The sequence below is a fragment of the Colossoma macropomum genome, unplaced genomic scaffold, assembly GCF_904425465.1.
Source record: "Colossoma macropomum unplaced genomic scaffold, Colossoma_macropomum, whole genome shotgun sequence".
In the NCBI taxonomy this organism is placed as follows: domain Eukaryota; kingdom Metazoa; phylum Chordata; class Actinopteri; order Characiformes; family Serrasalmidae; genus Colossoma; species Colossoma macropomum.
The window spans coordinates 5,207,158-5,222,078 of record NW_023494795.1 but is presented as its reverse complement, the minus strand read 5'-3'; the positions used below and the strand labels follow the sequence as shown (position 1 = coordinate 5,222,078).

General features: G+C 38.1%; 1 protein-coding gene across 3 annotated transcripts in view; it reads right to left on the bottom strand.

The window, feature by feature from the left end:
• Positions 1 to 9,367: 9,367 nt before the first annotated feature.
• The window catches only part of LOC118815269 (tripartite motif-containing protein 67), a 59,406-nt gene continuing 53,852 nt past the window's right edge, over positions 9,368 to 14,921 (bottom strand). For all 3 annotated transcript variants that reach the window (XM_036581268.1, XM_036581270.1, XM_036581271.1), the window contains 2 exons: positions 14,309 to 14,471; positions 9,368 to 9,948 (listed from right to left, as the gene is read on the bottom strand). In XM_036581268.1, coding sequence (XP_036437161.1) covers positions 9,904 to 9,948; positions 14,309 to 14,471 — 208 coding nt within the window. In that variant the 3' untranslated portion in view covers positions 9,368 to 9,903. The remainder of the gene's footprint in view (positions 9,949 to 14,308; positions 14,472 to 14,921) is intronic.

Genomic DNA, 14,921 nt, shown 5'->3' with positions numbered 1-14,921 from the left:
ACTTGCCGAGTAGAATCGTTCACAGTGGTGGCGACAGGAACCAGACGTCTGAAAAGTTCAACTGCTTTAAACACTTCCTCACACAGAGTTATTACATGTAATGCTTGAGTACTCGACCGATAGTTTTGAGACAAACGTTTGGCCTAAAATGTATTTTCTTTCAATACATTAACGGCACAGATGAAAATGCACCGTAAACCAAAACAGTCCATCATCCTTTTTCTGTCACCACCATTACAAACAAAAACTTGTAGACATCAAGACACCTGGTTCCTATCACCACCACTGTAACGAAATCAGAGTCGGTAAGTTTCTCTAAGTGAATCTTAATTTCACATCGAACCACTCTGACCTTCTTTACATCTTACTGATTGAATTTTGCTGAAAATTTTACTTTCAGACTCGCTTTCAGTTTTTCAAAGAAACCTGCAGGGATGTTTGTTTTAGAAGTTGCATTTCTGCTTCTTTTCAGATCTGAAGCAGCTTGATTTTCTCCTCTCTGTCAGAGATGAAAGCTTTAAGTGCTGTTTATCTGATGGGGACAGTTTTGGTGGTCTAACAGTTGTTATATGGTTGTAATGTATTAATGGCCATTTTGACTCAAAATTAAAGGGCCCATATCATGACATTTAACACTGAACTATCCTGAATTATCCTCACCTTTTTAAATAAAAAAGTATGTAAACACTGCAGAATTTTCCAAAAGAAAAGTGCAATTCATTCCTCAATCCATATAATAAATGGAAACTAAGCTGCGAAAACAGACTGTTTTGAATTCACTGTTTTTGTGATGTCATACATCCACCTGTTCACCCTACAGCAGGTTAGCACAGAAGTCCAGAGGGGCCATGAGCTGTTGCTGTAATTTTCTGGATTGTTGTCTTGAGATAATGAGTTAATTAACTCGTTATCTTAAGATAACAACTTTTGTGATCTCGAGATCACAAGATAATAAACTCATTTTCTCAAGATAGCAACTTTTATCTCGAGATAACAAGATAACTTATTTCCAGATAACAATTTTGTTGACTTGTGATCACAAGATAATGGACTTGTTATCTCAAGATAATAACTTTTGTTATCTTGAGATCAGAAGATAATTAACTCGTTATCTCAAGATAACAATCCAGAAACTTCTAACTACCTTATGGCCTCTCTGGACTTCCTACTCGTTCACACTGCAGCTATAAGGAGTGTTCCAGTCTGGACTGCCTTTTGAATGAGGCACAACACAGAGCAGCCAATCAGCTCTGTCACATTTGCATATATCAGTCTTAAAGGCACAGTAACAAAAACAGCCTGTTTAATTCTAAGGGGTGAAGAGAGGTTTGAAAATGGTCATATAGAAAGGAATGATGACCAATTTTGGTACCTGAACCCACACAAATGTCTTCAGTGGACTGAAAGGAAAACAAATTGAAGAGAACTGTAAGATGTGGGTCTTTTACATAAATGAAATGTGCTCTCTGGCTTTTGTGCCTTCCTGTATCTGTGCTACCGTTTTGCCATCACAGTGTCGATCATTTACGAAAAGGAGGTGCTGTGGTGTGAAAAAAACAGCAGATTGATACAATGTGATTTTTCTTTAATATACAAACCACAGAGAAGTACAAAACGTTCACATTGGCAGGAGGAAAGAAGAAACCACACACAGTAGCTTTTAGAAAAAGGAGGGGGAGAAAAAGCACAGCATCTAAAACGCACTCACATCCACTCGGATTTCCCTAGAGGGCTCAGCACGGCTGTGTTGAGATTAATGGCCTACTTCTGTTATGGCGCGGTACGTAGAGAGGTTATACGGCTCCCCAGGGCCGCGTGCGCGGCTGCTTTGTCTGATATTTCGGATGAAAAAGATCTCTTTTAAAGCCAGTAGAGCGCTCGCACACGGCGCAACACGGACTGCAGAGTCAGACGAATCTCCATTTTACTGTGATGTACATGTACAAATCAATAAAAGCTAATGTTGACTTAAAGGGGAATTCCACCAAATTTTCAAAATTTTTGCATGATTAAATGGCTAAGGTGTTGACAGATTCACTCAGTGTTTTGATGTGAAATGCTCTGTTCTAGAGAAACATACCGAGTAGAATCGTTCACAGTGGTGGTGATAGGAACCAGACGTCGGAAGAGTTTAACTACTTTAAACACTTCCTCACAGAGAGTTATTACATATCGATGCTGTTAGAACGAAACCTCATATCTCCAAAATGGTAACTTTACAGGAGAATGAAAAAACATACTTTACTTTTAATGTAAGTCAATGGAACCAGACGTCTTTGCAAGTTGTTTTGGGCTGTTTCTTTTGGTCCATTCATCATGAAATTTACACACAATGTAAAGAGCAACACGCGTTTTCACATTCTGTCAAAAACTGAAAAATGACAAAAATGGGGATACAAAGTTTTGTTCCGTCATCAGCGATATGCTTATGAGTACACGGCCTAATGACACTGTTTTATGATAGTTTTGAGACAAAATTAGCCTAAAATGTATTTTTTCAACACATTAATGGTGCAGATGTAAATGCATTGCAAACCAAAACAGTCCATCATCTTTCTTTGTCATCACCATTACATATAAAAACTTGTAGACATCAAGATACCTGGTTCCTATCACCACCACTGTAAAGAAATCAGTCAGTAAATTTCTCTCAAAAGAATTTGAATTTCACATCAAACCACCCTGACTGTGTTTACATCTTACTGTTTGAATTATATGGCCAATTTTTTAAAATTGGTGGAATTCCCCTTTATTAACGAAATAGTCTGGGGAAGAAACAAATGTGTACAATTTTCTCCTTATCCCAAATGTGGTCGATCAGCCAAGATGTTTGGTGTCAGAACATGAAACATTTTTAGCTTAGGACAAAAAAGTACGTACTTAACTCAAACTTCTGTCTGATTTATACGGCTATTTTTAGCTTTTGTCCATTTTCATAGATAAAAGTGTGCCAGAAACCACAAAAGCAGGTCTATCTGAGATTACCTGGCAACTTTGACCCAAGTGGGAAGATTCAGGAATGCAGTTTGCACAATGCTAACTGATTCACATAAGCTTCCATTACTTATTAGCAACATTAGCCTTGTATCTCCAGCGCAAAACGACAGAATGAGAAGACTTTAGACACCAAACTAGTCAGACTGTATTGGGGCTTAACGGTGAACTAAGTCAGTGTTTGTGCACCAAACTATCCCTTTAAATTGGCGTCTCCAGTAGTCAGTCTAATTCCAGCACCGTGAAACATAGAAAATCTAACATTGTTTGTTCTTTTTCATCAGGGAAGGAGCTCTTATTATTTCAGACGTGCCAATCACACCCCTGCTGTTAATATCATTACACTGTTCACAGCCACTGCAGACGCTCTGAACTTGTTCCTGTGAATTCCTGTCATGTTCTCGGTGCCTTTTTAGAAGACGGCAAGTGTGCTTTCAGTAAACTATGCAATCTGTGGCGCTTTCTCTGCTCGGTACGCTGAAGCTGTCTATGAATTGCGGTCTAGCACTGTGATCACCTACTGAGCCTGGGATGCTAACGGGTCTGAGGCCATATGGGCCTCTAATTGAAACCCTGCTGTTAATTAAGAACGCCTCAGTCTCAAGACGAGCCGCTGTAGGTCATCTCTCTTGTCCATAAAGGCTGTTCTAGGGCTAAAGAACATTCAAGATGCTCAAGTGCCTGAAGGAAAGCTATTTTAGCCCAGACTTCTCTCTCGAGCTGTGCGCATTAGGTCTTACTAATCTCTTATTAAACCAGAGCTGCTTTAAAGGAAGACTCTAGCATCTTTCAAACCTGATCTCTGTGTGTTACACCTGCCTCGTATTATTGATCATATCAGATTTTGAGTTTGCTGCACTGCCCTGTGATTAGAATAGAAGAGAAAACCTGCTCACTTTAAACTCGCTTATAATAGAAGTCAATGGGCAGTTGCTGAATTCCGCGAATAAATGTCTGAAATCTGTGACTGTACTGCGCAAATTTGAACTGTGACAGGTTACGATAGAATGTCTTAGCAAAGATCTGGTGGGCTTTTATCCACAGTGAGACGGGTGGTCACTTTGGCATGTTAACTTGGTTCAGTCCCACTGAGTTTAAGCAATACTCCAGCAATTTTCAGCTTAATCTCTATTTGTTGAATATATAGAACAACTGGCACAATTTAGACTCATTTTGTTGTACTTAGTAAAAGAACAGAACAAAACCTCGTATCTTTTTTAGGACAAGCAAGAAACCTCAGTTTTCAATGTAAGTTAATGTAACAAAATTTTATTTATTTTGGACCATTTTAAGTAATTTTGGGCCATTTCTATTGGTCCATTCATCATGGTCAGATGGTAGCTTGCATTTTCAAAATATGTAAAGAAAAAAGAAACTGTCCAAACAGTGACAGTATTCATAGTAGATTCCAATGGGCAGACGGTGAAGCAACTGCCCATAGACTTCTAATGTAAATGTGTTTGACGCGTCATGTTTTCTGTTCTATTCTACAAACTGACAAACATTCCTGAATTATTGTCTGTAATAATCAGCCATACGCTACATGTGTGACAGAGATTAGGTTGAAAAATGCCGGAGTGTTTCTTTAAGCATATCTTTTTGAATGTCCAGTTCAGACTTTCAGTTCATTGATCGTGGTTTGGGGCGTGAATACAAAAAAGGGGAAAGATCTCATTGAAATGGCTCTGGCTGGGCGGCTTCTGCTTGCGCTAGAAGGCCGGACCCTCCCTTTTGGTCAAGATCTAGAGGGAAGAGGGGGCGCCAAAACTTTTTCACACAGAATGACGGCCGCAAATACTTGGGGAGCATATTAGCAGCGATGGGGTTCCAGACGTCTCATCCAAACTTCAGTTATTGCATAACTCGATTTCTTTCACCTTTCATCTGATCAGACGACCGATGTGCTGATTAGCCTGAAGAGCGGTCAGTTTTACAGCTGATTACACCAACACTTACATATCATCGCATAAGACTATTTACAAATCGCGCATCTTTCGAAATGTGTTCAGGAAACTCCCATCCATATTCCTACTTGCCACTATTATTATTATTATTATTATTATTATTATTATTATCATTCTTATTATTATGGTTGTTGTACCAGATGAAGATCTCCCTGCAGTTCACCTTTCACAGAAGAGGTATTAGAACTAATAAAAGAGCTTAGATTTTTTAAATTGCATTGTTTATATATCATTTAATTAAACAATTCACTGCAAATATTTGGTATTCGACTTTACGGAAAAGTCTCAGGACTAATAACGGGACTGTACTGTATTTTCTTTTGCATTTGACTGTGATATTACTGTACTAAAGGTTTGTTCCTGCAGTCCCAAACCCAAACACTAGAGGGCAGACACCTCCATCTTCCATTTGATTACACTATATACAACACATGTTTAATATAAGACTGTAAACCTCATGCTGGGGGCGTACTGGCTCCACTGGTTTGTCCGTATTTACAGCTGTATACCATGCAGAAAACAACCTTAGCGTATTTCTCACAATACCTTTTAACTATACAAGAACAAGAAGTCTTTTTCCATCATTTGGAAATCATACAAGGGAAAACAAGGTGAGAAATTAAACATACAGTAACATAAAGAATATCTGCAATAAGTTGATAAATTCTACTATATGGAATGTTATTCACTTCTTACATATGTATCACAGTGTGAAAGACTTCAGTCTTAAATGCTGGCTAAACGTTGACTGGATATGGCGTATAATTTCAAGCAGCAAAGCAATTTTTCTTTTTTTTCTGTCACGTATAAGTAAGTCATCACATCCGTCCTTAATCACCTTCGCTTGGCCGCTTGGACTTTTTGGCAAGAGTCGTGTAAACATTCCAAGCGTCTTGACTCACGGACTCAGTTGTGCAGTTAATGGTACAGTTGTGCAGCACGTTTTCAGAGTACCAGACCATGTTTTTATGGATGGACACCACAAATAATGACGTCTTGGCAAGAAAAGAAGCTTCAATCTAGTCCAGTTATCTAATATTTCTCATTATGAGACTCTTGGAAGAGCAAGATTAATCCAATTAATTCCAGATGTTTTACTTGTTTTAAGTCGTTTTATCTAAAGTAACCGGAGATTCATTTGTCAATTATTGTTTCAAACATTATTTCTTGAAATAAGCAAAATTATCTGCTTAATTTAATGAAATAGCCTCTGTAAATGGAACTCTTAGAAAAAAGGGTTCTATAAAGCACCCAATATGCAAAAGTTTATGCTTCCCTGGTCAAACTAAATGTTTTGTTGATTTTCTATGTGAAAATAAGTTGAAACATCCTCTACAGGGAACTAAAATATGGCATTTTTCTATAGTGCACATTTTTTTTATTTGTTAAATTTAGCATATTGGGGAAAAAATAAAACAAAACATTCAAATGTGCCAAAACTTTTGCACAGATCACACAGACCATATTTTTTATGTTCAGTTCACTAAATAAACAGTAATTGTGCATTAAAATGTGCAGATGTGTTCTCTGTAGAGGACGTGCTAACAAAATATCATTAGACTAGGGGTGCCAAAACTTTTGCACACAGCTGTAGAACCATATACAACAGGTTTTCCATCATGGAGAACCATGCAAATAACCATTTAAACATAATGACTGTTCTTGTGAATGTTCACGGTTCTACATACAATGGGTGCCTTTACTAAACCCTTTGAAGAAGCTCTACTTTAAAGGCGAGTAAGACAATTAGAAAAAAGTACTTAAAGCAATACATCTAGAAATAAGCTGTATAATCTTATAATATTCTTCCTGGAATCTCAGAAAGAGAAATATTAAATATACTGGCAACATTTTAAAGGCATTTCCACCGTTTTTCCAAGATTTCAGCATAAATCAGTCTCATTTGTAGAGAAACTCAGATTTCTTTACAGTGGTGCTGATAGGAACCAGGGGTCATGATGTTCACAACACAAACGAAGCCTTTTATTTACTATCCAAAATGACCAGTGGACCCTTAAAAAAGACGGTTCTTTAGAGGTTCTTTAGTAAAGAAAACGGTTCCATATAGAACCATGAACTCTCAAAGAACCCTTTGCATGATTAAATGCATGAAAGATGAAAAAAGATTGATGGAGAATCTGCTTTTTTGAAAATTGTTCTACATAGCACCAAATGAGGTTCTTCTACTGTAACGACATCAAGCTTGTAACAATAGAAGAACCCTTTTCAAAAAGGTTCTATGTAGAATCATCTACAGCACATTCTCCATCAATCTGAAGAACCCTTTCATGAAGCAAAGAACCCTTTAAGAGTTCATGGCTCTATATAGAACCATTTTCTTTACTAAAGAACCCATAAAGAACCATCTTTTTTAAGAGTGCTGATTATGATAAAATAGTGGTAAATGTAAAGTCTTTAGGGACTATTTTGCCTTAGAATGCCTCACATGTACTCCTCCACCACGTACTCCTCCACCATGTACTCCTCCACCACGTACTACTCCACCATGTACTCCTCCACTATGTACTCCTCCACCATGTACTCCTCCACCATGTACTCCTCCAAAACATACTCCTCCACCCTGTACTCCTCCACCACGTACTCCTCCACCACATACTCCTCCAAAACATACTCATCCACCATGTACTCCTCCAAATGTATTTTTTTTTTTAAAAATATGTTTTTTGCCAAATTATTGTACTAACTATCATAAAACTATTGTAAAACATGTCTGAGGCTTCAGGCAGTGAATGTATAACCTCTTCATGTAATAACTTTCTATGAGGGAGCTTTTAGAGGCATTTTAGAGGCCTCAGACGTCTGGTTCCTATCACCACCACTGTGAACAATTCTGACTCTGTAAGTTTCTCTAGAATCATTTAAAAATGACTGTATTTATATCTTAAGCAGATCTTTTTCAAAAACCAATGGAGTTCCTCTTTAAGATGATTTCTCTTGCCAATACACCATGTTTTGCAGTGCAACATCAGTTTTCCACACACAGATAGAGCCCAGTACTCAACTAAAGGGAATTATCATCAGAGAAGCTCCACTGGCAGTGTAAAAATGTCTTATCTGTGTCTGGACCACCGGCCAACTGAGGATTCGTTAAACCTGAGATTTTGCGTAAAATTACAAAAAGTGGTACCTTGGCAAGGAAAAGCGTCTTAAATGTAGGGAATAAGTCTAATACCTCTCATTATGAGCTTTCTGTTACAGTGCTATTCAATTATTCAACCAATTTAAGCAGTTATTTAAAAAAAAATGATCTGCCAGTGCAGTGAGATCACTGTACTTGAGAAGATCACTTTATATGAGTGAAAATGTAATTGGACATCGTATTAAAAGATATCACTGCTGTCAGAACAAAACCTCCCGTCTCCAAAAATGTAACTTTACAGGAGATGGAAAAAACATGCTTCACTTTTAATGCAAGTCAATGGAACCAGACGTTTTTCCAGGTCATTTTGGGCCGTTTCTTTTGGTCCATCCATCATGAAATTTACACACAATATAAAGGGAAAAAGCCATTTTCAAATTATGTAAATACCTAAAAAATGACCAAAATGGAGATAGAAAGTTTTGTTCCAACAGCACCACTACACTGTCTAATACAACAATGTTGTAACGAGAAATATCCGATATTCCCTACATTTAAGATTCTTTCACTTGCCAACATACTGCTTTAGAAGTGAATGTAGTGCGGTGACCTTGTCGTACTCTAAGACTGCTGTTGAAGGACCGTTCGACCTGTTTGTCCAAACTTCAGCCACTGAAAGTGGGACCTGTAGGAGACCCTGAGTCGGGTGACTGTAAAGCATCTCAAAGACAGCAGCATCAAGAGAACAAGGACACACAGTGTCACTGATGTGAAGCACCAAAAGCTACTTGAGTGCCGATAGCAACTCGGCTGTACAGCAAAAAACAGGCTTTTAAGGGTTAAAGACTATCCTAGATAGTAGATAGTAGAGAACAAAGGAACAGATGTGAAATAGTTACTGGCTGTAAATTACTACTTTGGGTCTAAACTTCAGTGTTTTAACCACCACAGAAGGACTGCAGTGCAAAAAAAAAGGTATCCCGTCAAGTGAAACGATCTCAAATTTAGTCAATATATCTAATTTTTCCCATTTTGAGATGGTTGTGCACTTATTAGTTGATCTATCTTGCTTATTTCTACACATTATTTACTTGTTTAAGGTAATTTTACTAAGTAAAATTATCTCATTATACTGGCAGATAATTTTGCTGGTTCCAAGCACATTTCTTAAAACAAGTACAATTATCTGCCAATATTGTGAGATAATTTTACTTAATAAAATTACTAAAAACAAGTGATTAGACCTTAAAAATAAGGGTGAATAATCTTAAATTAAGCTTACAACAATCTCAACAGGAGAAATATTAGATTTTTTGGCTATAGTTAAGATAATTTTACTTGACAAGATACCATTTTTTTCCGTGTGTGCGTTTGCACCGCGTTAGCTGGACGTTGCATTTGCGTTTGTGTACTTGCGCTGAGTTTATTTCTGGCCAAAAAGTTGTTTCACATTGTCTTTTCTGATTTATGCACTCCTATCCAAGGCCTCCTGCTAAAACTAGTGACTCTCAGAAGCAGGGTTTGATCATAAACTGTGCTAACGTTAGCTTCGCATTAAGATCTAAGGTTGAAAGTTTGGAAAAACAGGTGAAACTCTCCTTCAGAACCAACTTATCGCTCCCAAAGGGCTCGCTGTGGCTAGCTGACTGTAAACACAGAGCTCTGATTGTGTACACCGAGATGCGGTTAAAACTGTGGAAAAAGAAACAGATTAAAGATAAATAATTCATATATTTTTCCCAAAGTCCTCTTTGATCTCCCACCGAGCCGTGGCTTGCTTCGCGAGGAGAAAGAGTCAGCCACGTGACCCCGAAGTCAAAGATCGTCCACACAGGTCAGAGGTCGTTACTTGATGTTCTTTGGCACTTCCAGACCTGTTATTAGAGTCACCTGCAAAGAAAACAGAGAACATGCACTGAAACTAGGGCAGCAGGATATGGACTGCAATTACACTGATCAGGCATAACATTATGACCACCTCCTCGTTTCTACGCTCATTGTCCATTTTATCAGCTCCACTTACTATATAGGTGCACTTTGTAGTTCTACAGTTACAGACTGTAGTCCATCTGTTTCTCTGTATACTTTGTTAGCCCCCTTTTACCCCCATGGACCCTCACAGAGCAGGTACTATTTGGGTGGTGGATCATTCTCAGTGGATCGAGTGGATCAGACACAGCAGTGCTGCTGGAGTTTTTAAACACATCAGTGTCACTGCTGGACTGAGAATAGTCCACCAATCAAAAATATCCAGCCAACAGCGTCCTGTGGGCAGCGTCCTGTGACCACTGATGAAGGACTAGAGGATGACCAACACAAACTGTGCAGCAGCAGATGAGCTATCGTCTCTGACTTTACATCTACAAGGTGGACTGACAAGGTAGGAGTGTCTAATAGAGTGGACAGAGAGTGGACACAGTGTTTAAAAACTCCAGCAGCACTGCTGTGTCTGATCCACTCAGTGTTACTGCAGTGCTGAGAACGTTCGGTTGCCCATTGCTGTATTTTGCGTTCATTTCATGATTTTTTTAACTTTTTGTCGTATAACGATGAACATATAATAATGCAGCACTGTTCAAGACCTTCGCTTTACTTTTTGGTAACAAAATTACCGCCGCAAGTCCAGCACCAATCCAGCGATGCCCCTCTTCTCACACTGGGGTTGAATATCAAATGGTACCTTGCTCCCTACATAGTGCACTAAGTAGAAATTTAAATACTAGCTTCTGCACCACAACAGTGAACAATACAGCTAAAAAATAGTCATTAAAAATTATTTTTTATAAAATCATTTGGGATTCAGCCACATCCACACGACAAATAGTGCACTATTTGGCTGTAGAAGCTAGAACTGGAAAACCTCCCTAGCTAGCACACTATTTAGGGAGTACGTGAGGCGTTTGAGACTCAGCCTGGGTTTGATGTGACCTTCAACTGAAACATGGACATCGTGTAAGCCATCAAGCCATTCATCAACACATTCTTTAGACTTTGTATTGCTGTTTTACAGTTGATCATATCGTAAGTACTTTATTTCAAGCCTGTGATATTAATGATGGCTCTTTTAGCCTGTTAGCTAACTGACCAGCCTAGTTCTAGTTAAGAACATAAGTTGCCAGCCCCTCAGTTTAAACAAAAAACAGGTTCTTACTTCATCAGTACACTCGGTGGTCCATGCAAACAGCATTCGAGTCAAATATTATTCCATTAACAGCACAAGGTTTTTTGTAGAGTGGCGCAGTAACAGAGTTCAGTCACTGTGAGGCAGTCATAGGTGTGGGTGTATCGTGTATTTTACGACGACTTCGAATGCGGCTCAGCCAATCAGACTTTAGGATCAGAGCTATCTGTTTTATAACAATATGTTAACACATTATTACCATCACACATTTTTTAAATATGTTAACACATTGCAGGCTGAAATCCAGCTGCAGCACACTGTATGCTGCTATGAGAGAATCCATTAATGTTGCCCTCTCATTCAAATACAGCTTTTAAAAGGCTTTAAAAGTGAAACCTTCAGGAGACGACGCTGGACAGTGCTCACTGGAGACCTACAGATAATTCAACAAGCAGCAAACTGACAAAACGCAACAGCAAAGTGGAGCTCCAGTTCCCCTCGAGAGCCTCCACTGTAGCAAGAATTCACCCGCTGTGTGAGTGAGAAGCTACAATCACAGAGGAGTTGCACCAGTGACTTTATGTAAGATAAATATAATATATACACTCAGTGAAAGTAATAAATACATTCTAATGAAGCTTATTTTGTCCATTTAAATAACTATAACAAAATGCACTCAAATAAAAAAAATCTTAATTATTAAAAAAAAATCTTATTATTAATATTAATTATTTTAAACGTGTACCTATCAATCATGTCATCATGGCACACAGCCTCCCTCAACATTCTGGAGTGCCTCAGTAAAACCACACAGTAGAACACACTGCTGGTCCTCAGGGGTCAGGTGGATGGGAGTGGAGTGGAACAGCCATTCTCATTAAACGGACCACTGCTCTGAGCTGTGTGTAATACAGCCGTGTGCAGATGACAGATTATGTTCTCTACCCAGAGAAAATGTAAGGTCAAATCTCTCTATTAGGCTACTGTTTGTTTGGTGGCTTTTGTTTACATAGGTCCAGAGCTGGGTGATCCAGGTCCAGAAAGTAAAAAAACCCACTCCAGGAATTTATTCCAGCTGCCTGAACACCTTTGCTGCAGGTTTGAGCAAAATAGGAAGCTGATTTATGTCAACATATGTGCAAAAACAAGGACATAAAATGTCACTGATGCAGGGCAGGAACTCTTACAAGCACCAAAGCTGTTTAAGTGCTAACAGCACCTCCTTGTGGAGAGTCTTTAACCTGATAAACATGAGTGAGTGAGGGAGTGAGTGAGTGAGTTAATTATTTTACATTAGCTCTTCAATGAACTCCACAATCCCTCCAAATTCATAACACATCAGAACTGACCATAACTGCCCGGCTTTTGCTCCACATAGTCCATATTATTTACACATAAGTTTCATCTTAGTATGTAAACACTGCTAAAGTTTCAAAATGTACCATTCACTCCTCAGACCACACAGTCCAAACATGGAGACTAATCTTCAAAAGCAGCCTGCTTTGAAGTCATTGTTTTTGTGATGTCCTAAAAAACAAAATATTTACAAATTTCTACCTATTCATAGAAGCTGGAAGGAGTGTTTTAATATAGGGCAATTAGAACGTACACAGTAACAAAAGCAGCCTATTTAATTCTAAGGGATAAAGAAAAGGCTCATGTGAAAAATGAATTATGACTGTTTTTGATACATAAAACCCCACAAACATTATAAGTAGACCTAATGGGGAGAAAATAAAATGCGTTAAAAATGTAGGACATGGACCCTTTAAGTCTTCTGTATACTGATACATGCAGAAGAGTTTACTGTCTATTCATGTTCAATATACAGTTGTATGCAAAGTCCTGGTCAAAAGATGTTTTGTTGTTTTTTTTTAAGTCTTTTAAGTGAAAATAAGTTACATCCTCTACAGAGAACACTTGAATATGGCATATTTAAGTGCACAGTTTCTATTTACTTTGCTCAGTTTAACATACTGGGAAAAAATTGAGAATAAAATGTTTCGCACCAGTCAAATTTATGTTTAACTATCTCCCAGTATGTTAAATTCAACAAATAAACAGCAATTAAAATTAAATTTGCATTAACATGTGCAGAAGTCTGTTCTCTGTAGAGGATGTGGTCATTTATTTGGGTCATTCTCCATTTAAAGTGGGAAATCATGTCAGAAATGTTTGTGCTTAAAATATTAGGCACAGCTCCAAATGTCAGTATATACATTTACACAGCTGACCTAAGATTAAATAACACTTTTCCCTTATGATTTCTCAGATTTTTTTTTATCCTGTTTCATAGTTGCTCTGCATCTGTAAAACAGCTCTTCATAAAATTAATTTTAAACACGTGAGAATCCATTTTTAATATAAAACAATATTTTTAAGAGGCTTGACTTCAGAATTTGTTTAAAACAGATTCAGGTTTACTTTTTATATCATTAACATTATAATAGATTTCAAAAAAATATTTCATTTGAAAAATTAATCAAATTTGTCACAGAGATTTTGGTTGCTGGTATTATCAGGACTCTTATGTTACATTTTAACACAGTATTTTCAGCTCTATTAAACTGCTTCTTTGGGTCGAGGTTCATCAGAGAGGAAGCATCTCAAGGCATGAAAAGGCGAGTCACACTTACTCACTATATTTCATTAATTTATTAATAATTTTGTTTATCAGGCAGCACATAACTTCTATGTGTCATTGGTGTTATGTGCTTTAATGGCTGGGTGATTAAAATTTTGTCAGAATAATGCCAAATATTATATTTATTGCTGATTTTAAATAGTTGCACAAGCTCACCTGACCACCAATGAGTCAGCCAATTAACGAAATCCTCAGTTTTAACCAGAATGTCACTGGAGTCACCATCACTGGTGTTACACCATATTCATACAACACCAGTGACTGTAAAATATGTTTGGAATTAAGCTCTCCTTTTTACATACATGATAATAGGATATGTTAATGAACAGATTAAGATTATTTAGTTTTGGGATGAAAGAAATAGATTTTTTAAAAATCTATCCAGCAGAATTCCCAGAGAATGATGCTATTTGACCAGAGCTGCTCAAACTTTTTCATCCAACTTTTACGGCCTGAAGGTGTGATAATCTGGCCTTTGTGCTGACCTGCACGTTGCGGTTGAGGCTGACTGCGGGCATGAACACCCCCTCCAGGTTCTCGAAGGCCACAGGGCCGTGCTGCTCTTTGTTGATGAAGAACGTGAGCGTGTGTTTGGTCAGGTCCAGCAGAACGCCCACAGTAGAACCCTTCGTTATTCCTCCCTCAGCTCTGAATGGAGAGAGAGAAGAAACAGAGATGAATACTCTGTAAATAAGGTGCTCATAGACAGGCCTGTGTCTGAACCTCTGTCTACAAGGTGACACCATCAAAGCAACACGTTCTTCTGAAGCTCCAAATGTTCTGAAAGCAGAGACTGACTGTGAAAATGACTGTTATTTTTACCCCCCGAGAAGGTGAGGACAATTAAATCTGACCCAGTTTTCGTGTCTCAAACGAAGAAACTTTTCCTTTTCTGCTTCTTTCTTTAGCACAAAGAGTGAAGAAGCAATAACCTTTCACAACACCGTGAGCACATCTCAGTAATGGAACACTCAGAGAAGCGTTTGGAAGCTTTTCCTCTGACAAAAACGATACACACACTCACTGGACACTTTATTAGGTCCACCTACCTTGTATCTACACTCAGGTCAGAGACCACCCTTCATTTATTTCCTTTTT